Source organism: Lissotriton vulgaris, chromosome 2_1 (genome assembly GCF_964263255.1).
Source record: "Lissotriton vulgaris chromosome 2_1, aLisVul1.2, whole genome shotgun sequence".
Classification (NCBI taxonomy): domain Eukaryota; kingdom Metazoa; phylum Chordata; class Amphibia; order Caudata; family Salamandridae; genus Lissotriton; species Lissotriton vulgaris.
This window is the reverse complement of record NC_141687.1, coordinates 2,135,307,016-2,135,329,862: the sequence shown is the minus strand read 5'-3', so window position 1 is coordinate 2,135,329,862 and position 22,847 is coordinate 2,135,307,016. Positions and strand designations below refer to the sequence as shown.

The following is a 22,847-nucleotide window of genomic DNA, read 5'->3' as shown; positions in this document are numbered from 1 at the left end:
GATTAAATGTAGGAGTGCTATCTCACTGTACCACAGGACACAGCTCTTTCCCAATGTGCCACAACCGAAGAACATGGCACAAGACTCCTCTTCTTCCATCAGCCTATTAGTGTTTACAATGGCTGACTACATCAGTAATTGCAAGGACTGCTTCCAAAAGCTTCTCCAAAGCCTCAGCATTTCCCATGCCTGTCTACACCAACGGTTGCCATTACTGACCCACCAGAGTTTGTTATTTGTGCCTCTACAAGCATTTGACTTGACTGTATTCAATGGCATTCTCATGATGGTTTCAAACTGCGCTTGATACATCTTCTACTAAAGCTTATCCAGTGATTTTCCAATTCATTTTGTCCTCACATTGGCACTTAATCCCTGCTACTTTTCATTTAAAAACTGGAAGCAAGGAGGGGAGTGTGGCCGGCAAACGAAGGTAAAGACCACACACTAATGTAGCTCAGTAGTCTCACTCCCAAAATCCTATAATATCTGCCACATCATCCAACTAAACGCTTCTAAAGGCTCTGGAATTTATTAGCTGAGCACACCACCTTTTGCTTGGTTACCTTTGTTGCGGAGGCGACTCATCCAGCTGCCTATGCGAGACCGGAGGCATTCTTCAGAAAATGATTGTGAAGTAGTGACCCTTGGCCCCCGGGGAGGAACGGAGAGGCGCAGGTCAAAGAAGCAGTCAAAGTGACTCTAGTTGCGAGGCTGCTCGCTGGATTGGGCCGTGGGTTGAGGCGAGTGGCGTGACAACGGGGCAGCAGTATGCAGCGTTTTACACTCGTCGTGAGGGAACAACACCACTGAGTGATACTGCCAGTAAAGCAGGGTGATTGAGAGATAGTGGGACAATTGAGACATTGGTTGGCCAGAAAAGAAGAAAAAGCACTACAGACAGCGCTGGGTCTGGGAAACACTGGGAAAGGAAGTAAACACTGCAGCACCAAAAGCAGATAGTGAGTAAACAGTGAGTACATCTCCACTATAGCTGTGCAGAGTGCAATAGCAAGGAAATACTCTCACTCACCACGAGGGAAAGTAGCTCACAAAAGAGGAACCGTTCCGGGGAAACCCAACAGGCACCCAGGCACCAGCGCTTGCCTGGGTGGCCTCATTTCTCAATAAGCGCACCTTTCAGGTTTTCTCAAACAAAGCTGAATCTGCGATTCACTCCTCTGCTTACGGCGTCCCTCAAGGGTCTATATTGAGCCCTCTGTTGTTCAATATTTACATCAGACCACTTGCTTCTATCGTAGAGGACGCCGGTCTGTCTATATACTCATATGCAGATGACACGCAGATTCTGTTTTCTTTGTCAAGCAGCAGGGCTCAGGGCACCTCTGACCTTAAAACTGGCCTTTCTCGTGTTGCAGCTTGGATGCAAACGCATCTACTGAAGCTCAACGGAGACAAGACCGGGGTGATCGTACTAGGCAAACATAAAGATCTGTGGGGCTCTAGACACTGGCCCAGTGATATGGGTCCGTTGCCTACCCCCGTGCCTGTTGCCCGTAACCTCGGTGTCCTGATCGACGATAAACTCTCGATGAGGCAGCAGGTAACTAAGGTCGCTGCAATCTGTTTCAATACTCTACGCTGGTTGCAGAAGATCATATGGATGTTGCCTGAGTCCACTCGAAGAACTGTCGTACAGGCCCTTGTGATGTCTCGCATCGACTATGGCAATGTGCTTTATCTAGGAGCAGATAAAGCCACAATCAATAAACTCCAGGTTGTACAGAACTCAGCTGCTCGCCTGCTACGCAATGTTCCACGGAGAACGTCCGCAATGCAAGCTCTGCGTGACCTTCACTGGTTAAAAATTTCTGCTCGTGTGGTCTTCAAAACTTTGTGCTTCCTATTTAAGATTCGTCAGGGTTCTGCTCCCATCTACCTGCACAATCTTGCCCAGCCATATCAGCCTGGCCGCTCCCTTAGGTCATCCAACAATGGCAATCTCGTGATTCCTAGAATCCGACTGGCAAAAATGGGAGGCCGGTCATTCGCATATCTAGGACCCAAGATGTGGAATGCTCTCCCGTTGGCGCTAAAAACAGAAACCAGTCTTCTGGCTTTCCGCAAAAAATTGAAGACTTTTCTGTTCTAAGTTCTTCTGTTCTGTTTTTCTTTTTCTCTCAGCAATTGCTTGTTTTCTTCTCCAGTCTGTCCCTGGCGCCGGGAAACCCATTACGGGTAGCTGTGCGCAATACAAGTTCAATAAAAATAAATAAAAATAAGGCAGAACAGGCAGCAGGGACTAACCAGGGGGAACCAACAGCACTAAAGTAATGCTTACAATTGAGAAGATGGCAGCGGGAAAAAATGCAAGAGACTGTACCAAATACTGGTCAGCTAGAGACACAATCAGCTTCAGACCAAGCTGACGTCACCCTCCAAGATATAATGGTGGCAATTACCAATGTGTAAACCTCAGTGGAGTCACAGATAGATTCAGTCATGACTGAGGTCACCCTGGTCAGGGCAGATCTACGAAAGATGGATGCCAGAGTTAAGGATGTGGAAGCCACAACGCAATCCCTCTCTATGAGCGTAACCTGCCAAAAGCAACAACTCACTGATTTACAAACCAAAAGCAAACTCATGGAAGCCCAACTAGATGACTATGCGGGCAGAGAGAGACAAAATAATATCAAAATCCTAGGAGTGCCAGAACGTGTAGAGGGACCGGCAACAGACCTATTTGTGGAAGAACTCATTATTAAATACCTACAACCATGGGGACTCTCTTTCTAAAGGGCTCATGGAGACACTAGTGGGAGGCCAAAACCTGAGACCCCTACTGGACCTATACTTGTTCAAGTCTTCAGTTTCTGAGATAGAGACGTTATCTTGCAAACGGCTTGTGGTGCCCCAACCATCATCTATGAGAGAACATCAACATAACATTCTTTCCAGACTTCACAATTAACCCCTTCCGTGCTGGGCTGTTTGCCCCGCTGTGCTGTGGGGGCGGGGGATCCGTACAGCGCCCCGGTGCTCATGACGAGGTCAGCGGGTCATGAGCTACGGCGCTCTGGTGCTCATGACGAGCTGAGCTCGACATGGTCACACCCGTTCCAATGGAACGTTCAGCGTGGAGCGTTCCACGGAACGGGCGAGGTCATGATGAGCTCAGCTCGTCGTGAGCACCGGAGCGCCGTAGCTCATGACGAGCTGACCTCGTCATGAGCACCCAAGGGGTTAAAGTACAAAAACTAAGACGAAGCTTCCTGGATGTCAAGAAAGCACTAAGAAAAAAGACCTTAAATCTGCCATGTTATTCCCAGCGAAACTGAGAGTGGAAGCAGAAGGTAAAACATGGTTCTTTTTAAGCCCTGAAGAAGCGGGGGATGGGTGGATGGGTGGAAACAAGAAGGAAAGCGCATATTGGATGGAGATCGTCTGAAACAGAAGTGGAGCCACCAGTAACAGGTGCAAGACAATCCAAAAGGAACGAGCTCAACGAAAGGCAATGCGACCACAGCACAGAATGTACACTAAGACTCCCGGGACTGGGAGAGGTTGATCACAAGATCACATGGTCCACTATTAGTTAGCCAGAGACTTAAAGGGCAAATTTACTTGCCCGCAGTGCAGGAGTGATATAGTAGGACCCTTACAATTCGAATCGGACAGCAACTATGGCAGGTAGCAGGGTGCAAAACTGCTAATGTTCAGATATTAATTGGAAGGGTTGGTACTGTGCTATGGATTTAAGATGCCTGAAGTCTGTTGGGTGGGAGAGGGGAGAGGGACCGGTGTGACCATAACCTTTGTATTTTGAGGGATGGCGACAGGCACTCTGCAATGTTGAGGAGGCAGGTAGTTTGTTAACTGTCATGCAGGGATGGGGAACTTGTTATCTCAAGGGAGAGGGGCTAGTTTTTAGCTTACTCAAGCTACAGTCAGCAAAGAAGTGAAAGGAGGAATTATAGATGTGCAACTACATTTTCTGTTCCAAAGAATGCAGATAACTAAATGGGCCTTGCAGCAAGGCAACACCCGCAACGTAATGAGACTATTCAAGCCCGGGATGCCAAACGCCATGAACCCGAGTGGGCTAGGCTGGTGTCCACTCATAATTAGACCCACAACACAAGTCAGAAACTGTAGGTGAGACTGCATTCAAATTTCTCACCTGGAATGTAAACGGACTGGGTGATAAACTCAAGCGAGGGATAGTGCTCCAGTTTATATGATGGCAAGCCACCGATGTAGTATTCCTACAGGAAACGCACTTGGTTGGCAACACCTGCATAGCTATGAACAGAGGATATAAATTGATTTACGTCGGCTCCAGGGGGACGGGCATAATGGTCCGCAGAGGTCTTCACCTCATAATACAGAAGACCTGGGCTGACGCGCAGGGCAGATTTGACAAAGTAGATGCGCTATGGGAGGGGAATTATATCAACCTACTGTCTGAATATATGCCTTTGGCCCTCCAATAAGTAGCCAAACCTGAACTGAGTAAAATAATCCTAGACTTACCAACAGGAACCATAGTGCTTGGGGAAGATTTGACCTGACACCGCAAGACCAAATAGACCGGCACCCGGCAAGAGTACAGACATGCGAAAACACAATCCTAGTGTTCTTTCTTGTTGCATTGGGTCTGATGGATGTCTGGCGTTATTTAACCCTCAAGCATCACAATATACATTTAACTCAGGGGCCCATGACAGCCTAACTCCCATAGACAATATTTTGACACTATCAAACGAAGTACACAATTTCAGGGAAGCTCGCGGTCTGGCAAAAGGCATCTTTGATCATTTTCCGGTACGGGCCAGATTAGTTTCAGACTTGCACTTTACACGAACAAATATCACATTAAACCCATGGTACCTTACCCTCCCCAATTTTAGGAAGGAAATCATACAATATACAGACACCTATTTCAAAGTTTACAAAGAGTCCACTGAATCGGCGCAAACAGTATGGAAGGCTTTTAAAACAGCATTAAAAGGCCAGGCACTCTCACTCACAGTTGTGCATAGAAGAGAATAAAGAGCCAGAATTGAAACCCTTGAGCAAGAAATTATGGACAGGGAGAGACAGATTATTGACAACCCAGATGACTCATATAGAATGGCCATAGACAATAAGCGGCTCAAGCACAAATCACTACTTGCTGAGGCAACCAGAATCCAACTCGAAGCATCACAACATAAAATATATGAAATGGGGGATAGAGCAGGTACACTCTTTGCCTGGTTAGAAAAAGAGAACAGTCCCAGCGCTGGGTACCTGCACTGAAATTAAATGGAGATAAAACCCTCAGAAATCCCCAAGAAATGGCGGGAGCCTTCGGGGACCATTTCGAGCATTTTAATGCATCTGCAACTAAGACGACAAGGGAAAACTCACGAAAGACATTCCACTATTAACCCTATCCGCTCAAGGCCGGGACTCGCTATACGACGAGTTAAGAGAGGAGGGACTATGTACTGCAATCAATAGTAAGCAATCGGGGAAGGCGATGGGCCCCAACGGCCTCCCAATCAAATGCTTTAAATTAACGGCATCACAGCTAACACCTTACTTGAGCAACATGAATCTGGAGAGCTACCATAGGGAGAGTTGTCGTATGATCAGAGACTGGCTTCTATAGTGGTTATATACAAACAAGATAAACCGACAGAAAGTTGTAGCTCCTATCGACCCATCTTGTTGCTTAATACGGAAGCAAAGATCCTGGCAAAAATACTGGCTACTTGACTAATCCCTATCATCACCAAAATAGTACATCCAGATCAGTCGGGCTTCATGCCCGGGCGAAACACAGCACACAACATACGTTATCTCCACTGGGTACTGGGCAGGATAGAAACTCTTTGAGAGAGTGCTGCTATACTCTTCCTTGATGCCCAGATGGCATTTGATATGATTGAATGGCAATACCTCTTTACGGTCTTGGATCCTATGGGCTTCAGCCCGAAATTCTTTAAATGGATCAAGGTGCTCTACATGGAGCCGATGGCGCAAGTAGTTGTGAATTGACATACTTCACGAACATTTTAATTTGGAAGAGGGACGCGACAAGGATGCCCCGTCACCTCTAATATTCGCTTTAATGTTGGAGCCCTTAGCAACCTGGGTGAGCACAGACCCGATAGTCATAGGACTAAGATGGGCGGGTAACTTTGAAGACAGACTATCCCTATATGCAGACGACATAATACTATATTAAGCGACCCTGGACAAGTCAATTAACAGAATCCTCCAAATACTCACAACCATTGGCAAATACTCTTGTTTTAGAATCAACTGGTCCAAATCAATAGAAAAGATGTTTCATGGTCCACCACCAAAACTGAGACCCGGATGTGGGGTTAGGATTGAGGTGGAGGGCTTTTGATATCGGAGGATATATATCACACCAAATCCCACCCTGTCCTTCACAAAAAATCTCCTGAGTCCCCTGTCCAGACTACAAAAAGATGTGCAGCACAGGGAGACACTAACTTTGTCCCTAATGGGGCGTGCAGCGCTGTTTAAAATGCTCGCTCTGCGCGATTTTTATACATATTACAAATTAACCCCAACAAAGTTCCTGGAACATACTTCATAAGTATCGAAAGTGAAGTGAGGACACTCTTATGGGATGGCAAACCCCCACGCATAGCAACAAACAAACTAACGAAAAGCTGGTATGACGGGGGGAACAAACTGCCTAACATCAAATTGTACTATTTGGCAGCCCAACTGATGGGCGTCAACCATTGGGCATACCACCGACATAATGACCTGGCATACCGGATGGACAGACTGTTGATGGGTCCTGAAGGATATAGAGGAGCCCTATACATAGACCACTGACATCAATGGCTAACCGGCCTAATTGCTCTGACGATTGTCATTTGGCACCAAGCACATAAATAACTAGGCTAGCACAAGAAAGTGACACAAGCTATGCCCCTATGGGCATCAGAACAAGTAGGCAAACTAGGGAGTCAACCAGGGTTCGATAAATGGCACTAGTGGGGCATCTCCTCCATAGCGGGTCTCTGGAAGAATTGAAAAATAATCCCATTTGCTAAACTGCAAGCTGACTACCAAATGACCAACAAGGAATTGTTTGGATACCTGCCAAGAAGACGAGTAAATAACAATAATCACGCAAAATGAGACACTACCAGAAGCTTCTCCATTAGAAGATAGATTACTTTTAGACCCAAGCTATATCAATGTTGTATCAAAAGATAAGTAATAATCTGCCTGACCCACTGCTCTCACTCAGACTATGTTGGCAGAAGGATGTAGGTGAGTTAGATGATAAAGATTGGCAAGAAGCACTGACTTCCTCCAGGGAGGCAGCTTTTTCACTGAGATACCGATTGATTCAACTTAAAATACTACATAGAACTTACCTCTCTGGTGGGACGTTGACTAAAATCGTACAAAGGGAGGACTCCAATTGCATTAGCCGATACACAGAAGAGGGCACATTTTATCACACTGTCTGGGACTGCCCAGCTATTCAGCCCTTTTGAGGAACAATCACGATCCAGATGCAAAATGTATGTGAGTAAGAGATTCACCTAATGCCTAAAACTAGGCATATTGAACATTGGGGAAGCCACTGACCTAACGGCTACTAAGCAGATGTGGGTTAACCCTGCCCAAGTGAAACATATCCCTAAGATGGGGATCGAGTGAGACACCCACCATGCACGGATGGACAAAAGATATGGATAAAAGTATGTTGCCTGAAAAAGATGTGTATATGTCCAGAGACTGCCCGAAAAAATGGGGGTAAGAAATGGGGAAAATGGAATGTGCATAGAGGGGACATTTTTATCTCGAACAAGAGTATCTGCAGGACATGGAGGGGGGGCGCACTTGAGAATATGACAATGAGGAAACTGAATTGTAATAATAGCCAGGATGCTTGTTCTATATGTTGCACAGTATAATCGTGGGCACTTGACTAGTTAAAATATTCAATAAAAAAATATTTTTAAAAATCTGGAGGCAAGGACAACATTAATAGCAATTACTTGAATCAGGCACTGCAGAGAAAGTGGGGGAAGAAGCACAGAGCAGCTTTCCCCAAGACACGGAGTCTCGCATTAGAGGAACTACACAAAGATGACTAATAAAGGACTGCATTAGACGGCTCATTCGTATGCTCTTGTGCCAAATCTCTGCATTCAGAATGTGCTGTGTTGGACACCAAAAGGCAGTATTTCACTTGCAAAAGAATAACTGCCAGGGCCCAAAGCTCCGCTCAGAAGCCCTGCCTGGCACTATTTCATGTCGGTGGGCAGAGCACCACGGCTGCGTAGTCTTAATTCCACCTCATGCCACTTTAAAGCACCATCAGACACTCCCTGCCCCTTTATCTCAGAGTGCGGGTTCAAGTGCCTCCCTCCGTCAAGGTTTTCCCGTCTTTCCCTTCCTTCTACTTTCCCCCTTGTTCGTGTTTTTCTCTATTGCTTCGAGTTAAGGGAAAATAAGTCCTGGTCCCCAAAAAGGCACGCTGGTAGGCTGCATCTGCAACTTCCTGCTCAAATTAAACGCTGGCAAATGGGCAGAGACTAAAAATAACATAAATCTAGAATGTGGCAGGAAATTCTACGAATGTTATTCTAGTCAACAAAAAAATATACTTGACGTTTCCAATTTATCCTGTCAATAAAAATAAAAAGTTTGCATCAACTTCTCACTCAAGACTTTGAGAGCATGAATAAGACACAAGTCGGGAAAGACTTTTGGGGGAGAGGCAGAGGGAGAGACTCTTTCCTTGCATGATTCTGGGACATCAACACTACAGATTGCAATATTACTGGAATACTTCGACAATGGCAGATATCGGTGACTTTTTCTGGGTTTGGACTTATAGTAAAACATGACATTGCAGAGATTTGGAGAGTAGAGGCGACACCATGCTAAGCTACTCGAGGAGGAAGGCAGGGCTGGTATCTGTAGGATCATGGAGAGATCAATATGTGTGTCGTATGGGTGCATATACAAAAATCAAAACATATGGGGGCCATGGGGTTAGGACTAGAACGGTTTTCAGCCAAAAATGCTTGGGAGACAAGGAATCATTTGGACGCTATTGGCACCAACCTGATTCATATTTTTAGTAGTGATGTATACAAATATAAAACAACTAGGTATAAAACAACTGTCGAAAATGCTGACCCTGTTTTGTGATAGAATTATTAATACAATATTTGTATTTTAAAAAACTGTCTCGAACATTAACCTCTGTCCTACTACTCTTGGTAAAGGCATTACCTGTTGCACTGCAGTGAAACTGTGATCTGCTGAGCCACCAGTGTCCCAACTCCTTCTCCCAAGTGCAAGTCAAGCAGGCGGATCTCAGTCCCTTTCCGGGGACCATGGCCTCCATCTTCCTCCACACGACGAACACTGGGGCCCGCAATATTGCTTGTAGATTGGGGTTCATCTTCATCACAGCTCACCCAGCTATCGGAGTCATCACTGTCTTCATCCTCATCCTCTGCTCCACTGACGGTTTCCAAACCTTCTTTCACCTCCGCTTCATCAGTGCTCTGGTGTTCATGGCCAGTCTTGGTCTCCTTGCCAGGGATTGTAGCTTGAGTGGAGTCTGCTGAGGCTGATGCCTGAAGCTGCTGGTAGGGGACAAACTCAAGTCCAGCCTTTTCTGCATCAATATCTCTCTTCAACTGGATGCACAAAGAAAACAATATTAATTAATGTCTTTGAAGGTGTAGCAAAGATGACAGTCCACATTGGCATTAAGAGCGACATTTCTCATCACTTTTGTGTTACATGTGTACCAACACTAAATGTGTCTGTCCTGAAATTTTTCTAAAATGATTGTACATTCTTCCAATGCAAGAGCTAAAAACCCTGAAATAACAAGCATTGGAAATGCAATCGATCTAGCATTTGTTTGAGCTAGAGCTATTGGCATTGTAAATGGCAATGTCTTTTACCTATGTGTTATGGAGTGTATGTATGATGTGGTGAGTAGTGGAATTATGTACATTGGATTGGATTAGTTAATTCTGTAATAGTGAGGCATGGATTTGTGTGGTGTGGAGTGGATTTTTGTAGTGAAATTATGCGGCTTGATGTGCAGTGGAATTATGTGGATAGTAATCATTCTGTATTTAAGTGTATTGGAATTATGCTTAGTGGGATTATATGTTATGGAGAGTAATTATGTGGAATGTCATTTTGTGTTGTGGAGTGTTATGTAGTGAACTTTAAATATGTGGTGTTTTGTAGAATGTTGTGGTATGAAGTGTCATTATGTGGTATGCAGTGGATGTATGTGGTGTGCTATGCAATTGTGTTGTTGATTAGAATTGTTTGTTGTCAAATTAAGTGGTGTTGAATGGAAATGTTTTGAATTGAATAGTGTGGCATGGAGTGAAATTTTGCGGATGAAATTATTTGGCATGGTGCAGAGTGATTTTGTGGGGATTTTTGCTATGTGGTATAGTGTTCTTTTATTTGGTGTGTAATTATGTTGCAGTGAGTAGAGTGTTATTATGTGGAGTTGAAATATGTTGTACTGAAGGTATTATGTGGAGTAATAACTAAATACTGGGTAGTGTTGATTTGTGCGTTGGTGAATTGATACGTATTGTATGTGTGGTATTGTGTGTTAAACTAAACATCCAAGTTTGTCATATGGTACCCAGGTGAGTGGAGTTAAAAATAAATCAAACTAGCTCCCATGTTATATTTATGAAGCACAATTGTATCCCAACATGCACACAGTTTGAGTAAAAAATGTGAAATTGTATTGTCAAAATCTCTGTTTTTAATATAAAATCAGCCCCTTCTGTGGTCATATCACTGAAAATACAATATTTAAAAAAAATATTATTTTCTACGGGTGCTCTTTGAATACAAGTTTCTAAGGGCTGGAATCTAGGGAATGCTAAAGTGGTTCTTGTATTTTACTGACTAATTAGAGGAAGTTGAACAAGCAGAAAGCAATTCTGGTATTTTACAGACCTCTAATGGTCGTTTTCTATCAAAACAGGTAAATAGAGGCAGAAAAAACAAGTCCCTAAGTAAAGGCGAAAGCAGACAAGTCCTAGGGCTGAACTCCGGATACCACAAAGTACATACAATAGATCTTCCAGACAGCGCAAGCGCTGTCTAGGCTCGGCCTAAAAAGATTCACTTAGTGAAATCGCCTAGGAGGGAACCAAGCATCCAAAGGAGGAACAATTATAGCGAATACACCAATAAAAATGTGCTTTTCTGAATTGCACAACAAATAGCGAAAGACAATGATGGGCGTGCCAAAAGCCTACAGAGGTGAGCTACAACAGTCTTGCAGACAGCTAATGCGCTGCCTAGGCTCGACCTAAAAAAGGCTGCTTTGACAGAAGTCCACCATAATCGGAAGTTTCTTTTGTATCTTTACGTATATCTTCTGTTTTACTGCAGTATTTAACTAAAAATAAATACAAAGGATACATTACGAATGCCACAGAGAACAATTGTCTTTTGCAGGTGACACTCTCAGCACTGCCCAACACATGCACTTCCAGATCCACATGGACCCCAAGACCACCCTAAAAGGCACCCTCACGACGCCGGACACACGCTGTACGCCATCTTCTCCTCAAGCCCCCACATCTCTTTCAACCACGTCCACAAACCCACCTGGACCGACCGCCACTGCATCCACTTCACCTTTCGGAAACCTGTAGCACATCACTGCACCCTACAGATCTCCTGTTGCTGCTGGGGCAAAATCACTGAAGTACAATTACAGACAAACCTGGCACTCAACCCACCGACCAACACCTCCAACCCCGACGATGGTGCGCACACCCTCAGACGATGGATGGACGACTGCGCCAACACCTTAGCATCGCTGAAAAAACAAAAACAAACCCTCACAGTCAAGAGCAAGAGAGCCAACTGGTTCACCCCGAAACTCCTAGCATTAAAGCGCACCTGCCGGAAGTTGGAGAACATATGGCACAGTGAGAAGTCGCCGAGCAGCCGCGCAGCTCACAAAGACGCCTACCACAGCCACCACCACCTCATCAGGACCGCCAAGAGGACCTCCTTCAAAGACCACCTCGACAACAACACACACAACAGCAAGGAGCTCTTCAACATTGTGAAGGAACTCTCCACCCCAGCTCCAACGCCAACGATATCCCGCTGTCGCAAGCCCTGTGCGACTCCCTCGCCATTTCCTTCTTCCACCGCAAAATCACTGACATCCACGATAGCTTGAAACCCCCAGACGACCCTAACAAGCCCCAACACGCTGGAACCACCACACCTCACCGACCACGAACCCCTGACAACCTGGGCCAACATGATCAATCAAGACCATGGGCACAATCCACTCCGGCTCTCCGTCTGACCCTTTTCCACACCATATCTTCAACAAAGCCGGCAGCTCTATCGCACCCCACCTGCACAACATCATCAACCTCTCCTTCAAGACCACAACCTTCCCTGAAAGCTGGAAACACGCCAAGATCAACGCCCTACTGAAGAAACCCAAGGCGGACCCAAGCGAACTCAAAAACTTCCGGCTCATCTCCCTGCTTCCGTTCCAGGCTAAGGTCATCGAGAAGATAGTCAACATCCAGCTCACCCGCTACCTCAAAGACAACAGCATCCTGGACCCCTCCCAGTCAGGATTCCGCAGCAAACACAGCACCAAGACCACCCTCATCGCCCGCCGCAACAGATGACATCAGGATCCTACTGGACAACGGCGAGACGGCGGCCCTCATCCTTTTGGACCTCTCCGCCTCCTACGACACCGTCTGCCACGCACACTACGCACACGACTCCATGATGCAGGGATCCTTGACAAGGCCTTGGACTGGACCTCCTCCTTCCTTTCCGGTAGAACCCAGAGAGTCCGCCTCCCCCCGTTCCGATCCGAAGCCTCCGAGATCATCTGCGGTGTCCTGCCAGGATCCTGCCTCAGCCCGACGCTGTTCAATGTCTACATGGTGCCTCTCACACACATCGCCCGACAGCACAACCTCAACATAATCTCCTACGCCGACGACACGCAACTGATACTGTCCCTCACCAAGGACCCCCCTCACTGCCAAATTAAACCTCCACCAGGGAATGAAGGCCGTCGCCGACTGGATGGAGGATAGCCGCCTTAAGCTGAACACAGACAAGACGGAGATCCTCATCCTCGGGCCCAACCCCTTGGCATGGGACGACTCCTGGTGGCCTGCGTCGCTGGGGACACCCCCCGCACCAACCAACCACGCACGCAACCTGGGAGTCATCCTCACCCACCCACGCCGCCGGACACACGCTGGACCCCATCTTCTCCGCAAGCCCCCACGTCTCCTTCAACCACACCACCGAACCCCACTGGACCGACCACAGATGCGTCCATTTCACCTTCAAGAAACTCACCACACACCACCGCACTCAACAGCTGCCATGCCGCTGCTGGGGCAAGGTCACTGTGGATCAACTGACAACCACCCTCGCCCTGAAACCACCCGCCGACCCCATCGACCCCGACACCACCGCGAACAACCTCAAACAGTGGATCAACGACTGCGCCAACACACTCGCCCCTCTCAAGACCGCCACAACCAACCACGCCAACAAGAAATCCGTCTGGTTCGCTGAAGACCTCCGGACATCCAAGCGCACCTGCCGGAAGCTGGAGAAGAAATGGCTCCACGACGAACACCAGACAGCCACATAGTCCACAAGAACGCCACCCGCAGACACCACCAACTCATCAGATGAACACCTTCAAGGACCACCTAGACAACAACGCACACAACACCAAAGAGCTCTTCAGCATCGTGAAAGAACTCTCCAACCCCAGCTCCAACACCAACGACATTCCACCATCACAGGACCGGTGCGACTTCCTGGCCAACTTCTTTCACCGCAAGATCATTGACATCCACGAAAGCTTCAACTCCGACACCCCCGCACCCACAACCGAGACCACCACCCACCGCCCTGCGACCTCCACCCGCACCAGCCGCCTGGTCCACAGTCAGCGACGAAGACACCATGAAGACCATGAACTCCATTCACTCCGGATCCCCATCCGCCCCCTGCCTGCACCACGTCTTCAAAGCCAGCCCAACCATCGCACCCCACCTACGGAAAGCAATCAACATCTCCTTCGAAACAGCAACCTTCTCAGAAAGTTGGAAATACGCAGAGATCAACGCCCTACTGAAGAAACCCAAGGCGGACCTCAAGGACCTCAAGAACTTCCGGCCCATCTCCCTGCTACCGTTCCCGGCAAAAGTGACAGAGAAGATTGTCAACAAACAGCTAACCCGCTACCTCACAGAAAACAACATCCTGGACCCTTCCCAATCTGGTTTTTCGCAGCAACCACAGCACCGAGACCGCCCTCATTGCTGCCACCGACGACATCAGGATCCTGATGGACAAGGGAGAAACAGCCGCCCTCATCCTCCTGGACCTATCAGCAGCCTTCGACACGGTCTGCCACCGCACCTTATCAGCACGCCTCCACGACGCCGGAATCCAAGCGAAGGCCCTGGCCGCGACCACTTCCTTCCTCTCCGACAGAACCCAGAGCGTCCGCCTCCCACCCTTCCGCTCCAAAACCACCGAGATCATCTGCGGCGTCCCTCCGGGATCCTCCCTCAGCCCGATGCTGTTCAATATCTACATGGCACCTCTCGCCCACGTCGCACGACAACATAGCCTCAACATCATCTCCTACACCGACAACACCCAGTTGATCATATCCCTCACCGAAGACCCCCACACCGCCAAAGCCAATCCCCACAGAGGAATGAAGGCCGTCACCGACTGGATGAAGGACAGCAAGCTGAAGCTGAATTCAGACACGACGGAGGTCCTCATCCTCGGACCCACCCCATCAGCCTGGGACGACTCCTGGTGGCCCACATCGCTAGGCACTGCCCCGGAACCAACCGACCACGCACGCAACCTGGGGGTCATCCTCGACTCCGCCCTCTCCATGACCAAGCAAGTCAACGCCGTCTCCGCGTCCTGCTTCAACACCCTCCGAATCCTCCGCAGGATCTTCAAATGGATCCCCCCCAACATGAGAAAAACCGTCACCCAGGCCCTCGTCACCAGCAGACTCGACTACGGAAACGCCCTCCACTCAGGAACAACATCCTAGCTCCTGAGACGACTACAACGAATCCAGAACGCCTCGGCACGACAGATCCTTGACGTCCCCTGACGCAGCCACATCACACCCCATCTGAGAAGTCTACACTGGCTCCCCGTCAACAAGAAGATCACCTTCAAACACCTCATCCACACACACAAAAATGTAAATGTAAATGTTTTTGTACTTGTATAGCGCACAGCTACCCGCAGTGGGTTTCCCGGCGCTTGTACGAATATCACAAGGGAACCCTTCCTGGCTTTCACTGTGAAGTGTTCACTCCTGGGCACTCCCATGGTGCAGACCAGGCATCCCTCGCGTTGTGGGGGCCGTTGTGGAGACTTAGCAAGCTATTGCCCAGAGTTGCAGCGTAGGACCCATGATCAGACTAGGCACTGAGGCGAGAATATCCAGTCAGGGGAATTAATGAGCCCGAGACCCGCCGAGGCGGGAATCGAACCCTGGTCCCTGGCCAGAGCTCTGCATCGAGGTCTGCCTGCTCTAACCATTGAGCCACACTTCTCCACAAAGCGCTACACAACACCGGACCTACATACCTTAACAACCAACTCAGCTTCCACACCCCCACCCGCAGCCTCCGCTCTGCATGCCTCCCCCTCGCCTCAGTTCCTCGTATCCAGAAAACCACCAGCGGCAGATCCTTCTCCTACCTTGTCGCCAAGACCAGGAATGCTCTCCCTACCAGCCTACGACAGACCCAGGACCTGCTGGCATTCAGAAGACTTCTCAAGACTTGGCTCTTAGATCAGTAGCAGCCCCCCCCCCCCAGCGCCTTGAAACCCTCTCGGGTATGTAGCGCGCTTTAGAAATGCAGTGACTGATTGATTGACTTGAAACTTACCATGACCAAAGAAGTGAACGCAGTCTCCTTAACCTGCTTCAACACCCTCCGTATGCTCCGCAAGATCTACAGATGAATACAGACAGACACAAGGAAAACAGTCACCCAGGCCCTAGTCAGCAGCAGACTCGACTACGGAAACGCCCTCTATGTCGGAGCCCCGACCAAGCTCATCAACAGACTGCAAAGAATCCAGAATGCCTCCACACGCCTGATCCTCGACGTCCCGCGCCATGACCGCATCACCTCCCACCTGAGGAACGTGCACTGGCTCCCTGTCGACAAAAGAATCTCCTTCAAGCTCCTGATCCACGCACACAAGGCACTCCACAAGACCGGTCCAGCTTATCTCAACAGCCGACTCTCCTTTTACGTACCCAACAGGAAACTCCGCTCCGCAGACCTCTCCCTGGCTACTGTCCCACACATCCGTAGAACCACAGCCGGAGGCAAATCCTTCTCCCACCGCGCCACCAAAACCGGAAGCACCCTCCCATTCATCCTACGACAAACCGAAGACCTTCTGGCCTTCAGGCCTTCAGGAGACTAGTTCGACTGGCTGTTCGGCCAGTAGCAATAGCAGCCCCCCTCTCCCCACCTTTAGTGCCTTGAAACCCTTGCGGGTATGTAGTGCGCTTTACAAATTATTGATTGATTGACATACCAGGAAACGACCCATGCGGAAGGCATGCCCAGAGGGATTAAATCACCTACTTGTCCAGCTCAGGCCTCAAACAACCTTCTCAAGCAGACAACACCAGAAACTTTGGGTATTCGCTATTGAGAAAAAAAAGTCTAGAGGAAGATTTTCTCCATTTGCAACAAATGTCAAAATATGTAGTGAGGTAGCTTAGGAAAGTAGTTTGCATCAAAGCTTAGCTGCGCTAGCACAGTCTCACGTAGCCTGTATGATTATGTTACTTATGTAATCGTATAGAAGATCCTAAAACATTCTACAAATAGCAGGAATTATAATTATAAATCATAAAGACAACGTCGGGTTTATCTTTTGTAAAGAGCTCATTTGTACAACCAAAACAGTTTACAAGACACTCCAACACAAGGAAGAGAAGAAAAATAGCAAAACACAGACTGGAAGGAAAGGTGAAGTCTTAAATTGTTAGGCAGAAAAAAACTTTATTCCAAAGTAGAGGCCAAAAGGGGGAAGGCACGACCACCTTTGCTTTGGCTTCTGGCGCGTGGAATGGGCAACTGTTTCTGTCCCACAGAAGGCAGACTTCACAAACGTACTGGAAGAAAACATGACGTGATGTAACTATGATAAGGCAATTTAAGTCTCGATGTCACTGTTATTGGTTTGTTTACACATAGAACACGTTCTGCCACAAAGAAGCTCAACTCTAACTACACCTGTTCAATCGCACATATTTATATTTCCAAACTAGTAAATGGACCCGGTAAGCAAATGTCTGTCTGCAGAGTGTAACTTACTCCTAGATTTCTAGAAGTTAACACCTACTCCTGGAACAAAGAATTTTGTAAATTGGGCTCAACATGAATACTTTGATAATATGATCCTTTCAGGTGTCTCACCAGCCGGGCACCCTCCGTGAAAAGCCTCTCCATTTTGCGATCCAGCCAGCGCAGGTAAGGTCGGAAAAGCAGCTCCACCTTCCCCATCAGTTGATTGGTGGCAAACTTTGCCTGTAGCCACTCCTGAGATGCTTGGAAGATATGCCTGCATTGAAATAGAAAAAAACAATAGTATAACTCAACATGGAAGCAGTAAGGATCAAGCAGAAAATACTGTGCAACAAGACAGTGATGTGAGCTTATAACAGGACACCGAGCAACAAAGAGACATTTATTTAATTGTTGTAGTACTTTATTCGATAAAAGCATTTATCATAAAAGTAAAAACCAATTTCAAGTACAAACAACCCTTAAAAATTCATACAAAACAGTATACAGATCTTAAAAGCAATAAAAAGACATATATACAATTAAAATTGAACGAACCAGGAGGGCAATTAAAAAACAGAATAGCAGCAGGGTCAAACACAGTTAGGCCAAGTTATCTTTTGGTACCCTCGTTTGAAATCATCTTTATCTGGTTTGATCGTATCTGCCAGGCTCTTCCCAGATATTTCGCAACCCCACACGCCAAAGCCAAAGATGTTACATCTGTTGTAAGAATGCGTAAGGCGTTAAGATGCTGTCTGAAGCCAAACTCCCTACAGATCGGCCTAAGCCACCGTCTTCTTGCCCCCCTAAAGGCTCTACAAGCGAACATGAAATGGGCTAAAGACTCTTTGGGGCATGGGCAACATGGACATGAAGTATGGTCGGGCTGGGAAGATCTCCACTTCTCAGTAAATGAGTTTAGTGGTAAGCTTCCAAACCTAAATTTTAGGAAGAGAGTTCTGTCGCTGGGTGATTGGATGAAATCCAGAAATGGTTCGAGCTTTCTGACAGACTTATTGTTCAGAAATTGGTCGGTCAGAGGTCCCTACCTATGCCCCTCTAATTCCTCCTTCTGGACCCAATCCCAATACATTTTCTTAACAAAATCTTTGGTGGGGGGGGGGATTGAGTCCGCCAGAGCTCACCCAATCCTAACCGCGTGACCAACTCCTTCAGCTTGCTCAGCCATCGGATCTTGACACAGCTGCCCGAGCTGATGAGTTCGTCAAATGCTGCGGCGTAATTTGCTAGATCTGTTGATCTTCGCAGGCGCACCAGAACAATAATGGGTGCAGGCGGTCTATATCCTTGATTGAGCGTCTGCCCAAATCAAGAAAAAGTGACTTTAGAGGGGTTGAGACTGGGAGCGAGACTAGATCTCGCAAAAACTTGTTCTCTGCCCTAACCAGTTCCGGGATGTTCTCGAACCCCCAGAGTTCGGAGCCATAAACCGCTGAAGCCAATGCCTTCCCTTCAAAAACTGCCAGGGCCGGGGCTATGGGTCTGCTGGTCGATCCCCGCTGGTCTCTTGCGACAGCTCCTCACACTCTTTTAAGGTTCAGGAGCATTTTCGAGACGTGGGAATTCCAGGTCATTTTATTGTTAATTCTTATTCCCAAGTAATCAAATGCCTCGACTACCTCCAGGGGTGCCCCATTGAGTGAGATGTTTAGCCTTTTTGCTTTTTTAGATGAGGACAATACCATCAGCTTTGTTTTGGAGGTGTTGATGGTTAAGCCACGCTCATCACAAAACAAGCTGAATTTGTCCAGGAGTTTCTGAAGGCCCAATGGGGTCTTAGAGAGCATGAGGGTATCGTCTGCGAAGAGGAGGGTTGGTGTTTTTTCCCCCGCCAGGGATGGAGCGTCGGCCAGGTCCTCCCTCAAATGGTCCACCACCCCATTCACAAAGAGGGAGAACAGGGTCGGCGCCATCACACAGCCCTGGCGCACCCCCCTGTTCACAGTTACCCCCTCTGTCAGTTCTCCCTGGCTCCCCCATCTAATCTTGGCATAATTGCCCTTGTGTAGTTTCTTTATTAGTTCAAGGAGATAGATCGGGAAACCCATGTCATGTAGCACCTGCCACAGTTTGTTAAAGGGCCCCAGATCAAAAGCAGTTTTCAGGTCGATGAAAGCCAGGTAAAGGGAACCCCTCCCGATGGACACAATTTTCCAGAAGACTGCAAAGAATCTGAAAACCTGGTCCATCGTACCCACTCCCCGCCTAAAACCTGCCTGGAAGTGTGACAAGATATTTCCTTCTTCCAGCCATGCTCCCATTCTCGAGACAATGACCCTGCCAACTACCTTCTGCACCACGTCGATTAAACAAAATCAGCCTGTAGTTGGCAGGGTCCTCTCTGTCCCCCTTCTTGTATATTGTCACCACCTCTGCCGCCTGCCACGACTCCGGGACATCCTGGCCCTGAACAATTAGGTTCAACAAGAGACTAATGTAGGCAGCCCAGGTCGCTGGGTCATGTAAGAGTAGGTCGCCAGGCAGACCATCCGGGCCAGCAGCCCTGCGTGGGGCCATGTTTTTAATGGCTCGCTCAACCTCTTTAGGGGTAAAGGGGTCAGGGTCAAGACGGCTTTCCAAGCTAGATTCCAGATAGGACACAGCTATAGGCTCTGGTTCCAACTCCAAAGCCGCATCACCACGATATAGGTTCGAGAAATGTGCATGCCATTGTTGTGCGGTGATGTGGTTTACAATAGGATCCAAGCCTCTCCGATTAGAAACGTTAACTTAATCCGGAAAACTTAGTTGAATCTTTTGCTTGGACTGCAAGTTTTAAGTTTTGCCAATGGTCTTCCTCCCATTCCCGCTTTGCCACCCATAAGATGTTATTGTAGTCCTTCCTAGCCTCTCTTACTGCTTCTGTGTTTTTTGACCGTAGTGCTAAGGATACTGCCTGTCTCTTTAACCTACACAAGGGAGTATACCATAAATTTCCCTGCTTTAAACCTTTGCTACTATGACTTCTTGGGACATTTGTGAAGAAAAACAACCCCAACTTCTCCACCATTTCCCTGTAAAGGTTACTTGCCTTGGAACTCTGCTTAATGCCCAGGGATACATTAAGAGTATCAAGATCTATGTTTCCTAGGTGCTCTGTGTCTTTTATGCGATCTAGTATGTCTTTTTGGCTTACAATTCTATTCCATTTAAGTCTGCGGTTGCAGTTGGAAGGGACCACTTCTTTTGATGAAAAAGTGGGACTTTGGGAACATCCACGGTAGCTCCCCATCTAATTTCCATCCATAATGGGTTGTGGTCACTATCCTGTGACTGCTTAATCTTCATATCCACATGGTCCCCCCCATGAGAGCATATCCAACAATAAATAATCAATCCGCGATGGGCAGCCAATTCTATTAAAAGTATTGGCACCTTCTGAGTCAGATAGTGTTCTTCCATTAAGAGCACACAAATTGAACTCAAAAGTCAAGGCATTAATTTGAATCGCCCTGGGTGACCACTTTTTAATTTGGGGCAAGCTCAGCAGGGGTATAGAGTGTTTTGAGTCCTCCTCACTGGTTCCCAACAAATCATCCTCACTAAGGGGCTCAAAAGTACTATTTAAATCTCCTCCCACCAATACTTTAGCCCGTGAATGGAAATCTGCCAGGGCTGATTCTAAGAGCGATATAGTGTCCGATATTTGGGCCCCCGGCATGCCTCGAGCATACACATTAAAGAGCTCCACCTTATAATTATTCTGGGACGCTTTGATTGTTAAGTGTAGAATGTCTTCCGAACCTGAGACATTCATTTTAATGGACCAATTTAGGGCCACATTAACCCAAATAATAAGGCCACCTGCTGGCCGGCCTTTACCTGAGCTTGTCGCCGAGATAAAAAAGGTAGTGTACCCTGATTTATATAGGGGGTCATACGCCACGTTTCCTGGAACATGCAAACGTCATAATTGGAAACGAATCCATTCCATGCCGGGATTACCATTTTTTTCTCAAGGCCTGCAATGTTCCCGGAAAGGAGCTTAATTACTTTTGCAGTCCTACTCTCCACAAGAGGGGTGCCCTGGACTGCTTGGCCGTTAGATGCCCCACCGGGGAGACCTGAGGTCAACTGCACAATGGGTGGCAAGATCTCTTGCCTCTCAAGTGCAGGTGTTTCTGCAGGGGGGGCAGGGTAATGCCCCCATCGCTGGCTAGTCAATCTATACTATTGAGCTCAGAGTCGACCTGTTCCCCTATAAAAGACCAGAGTGGCATAGGCCTAATTTGGATATTTGAGTGTTTGGGTGGGCAGGATCGAAACTCAAGGGCCAGCAAATTCTCCGCAATTTCCCTATTGTATAACTCAATTTTAATACAATCAGTCTGAGAACTGAAGAGGGTCATTCTTTCCACCTTGGCCATATCTTCTCTAATGATGGAACGACACCCCCTCACGTGACACAGCCAGTGTATGGCTTTGTTATGAACAGCTTCCCTATCCTCGTTGATAGCATTTGTATCTAACTTTGGGACTTTAGTCATATAAACAACTAATGGGTTGTTTCTGGAGGGGGGAATGGTGATTAGATGGAGTAACCTGCCTGGTTCCTACATTCATTCCTCCTGGAGTGCTTTCTTTGTTTAAATAGGAACCCCTGCGCTTGCCTTCTTCTAATCTAGATTTCACCATTCCTGCGTAAGTGCTCGGTTTGGGTTGCCCTATTACCCTATTTTCATTTAAAAGCTTATGCCCTATGCTCCAACCCACTCTGCACTTCCCCTTATGTGGTTGGATATTGGGAGCAGTTGACCCCTTTTTAACAACCCTAGTTGGAGGTGAGGGTGCTTTAACCAAAAAGTCATTAAACGTGTCCGGTTTCTGTTTGTCAACAAACCCCTTTAAAATATTTTTAATAAAATCCAATTTGTTCTCTAATTTCTGCATTAATATCCTGTTTAGATGGAAACAGTTCGCACAACCCACACCCCCAGCAGACGTTAGCTCCAAATCCTTAGTACCAGCTACTGGGTTATCAGGTTGGTCACCCAAAAGGCCTTCTAAGACAGCAAATCTGTTGGAACAGTCGATACCCTAACTGAGAGATAACTCAGCCTCCTCCCCTTTGAGCCCAGACTCTGGTAATGTGTTCTCAATGGTTTGAATGACCGGGGGATTTGGTGGCCCTTCAAGGGGGTTGTGAACTTCACAAATGGGGGGCATGTAGAGGGCTTTTTTGTTGAAGATTGCAGGAATCACTTTTTTACGGTGTAAAAGTAAGGCATCAGAAAGAGGATCACGGGTTCCGGCCAAATTCGTGTTTGGCTCCCTAGCCAAAACCTCCTCACATTCACTTACAATATTTTCAATTTTGGAAGGGCACAATTAGTTGTCGCAAGAGCTGTTTTAAAAAAAAAAAAAATCCCCTTTTTTGCCTGCACTTGGGAAAGGCCCCCCTCAGTTACCTTCCTCTTGCCTATA

At 47.3% G+C, this 22,847-nt stretch overlaps 1 protein-coding gene across 2 annotated transcripts in view; it reads right to left on the bottom strand.

Annotated features, from left to right (window-relative positions):
• LOC147733823 (uncharacterized) overlaps positions 1-22,847 on the bottom strand; it is a 452,276-nt gene that overhangs the window by 118,270 nt on the left and 311,159 nt on the right. For both annotated transcript variants that reach the window (XM_086958409.1, XM_086958408.1), the window contains 2 exons: positions 17,532-17,676; positions 9,256-9,668 (listed from right to left, as the gene is read on the bottom strand). In XM_086958409.1, the coding sequence (XP_086814535.1) occupies positions 9,256-9,668; positions 17,532-17,676 (558 nt within the window). The remainder of the gene's footprint in view (positions 1-9,255; positions 9,669-17,531; positions 17,677-22,847) is intronic.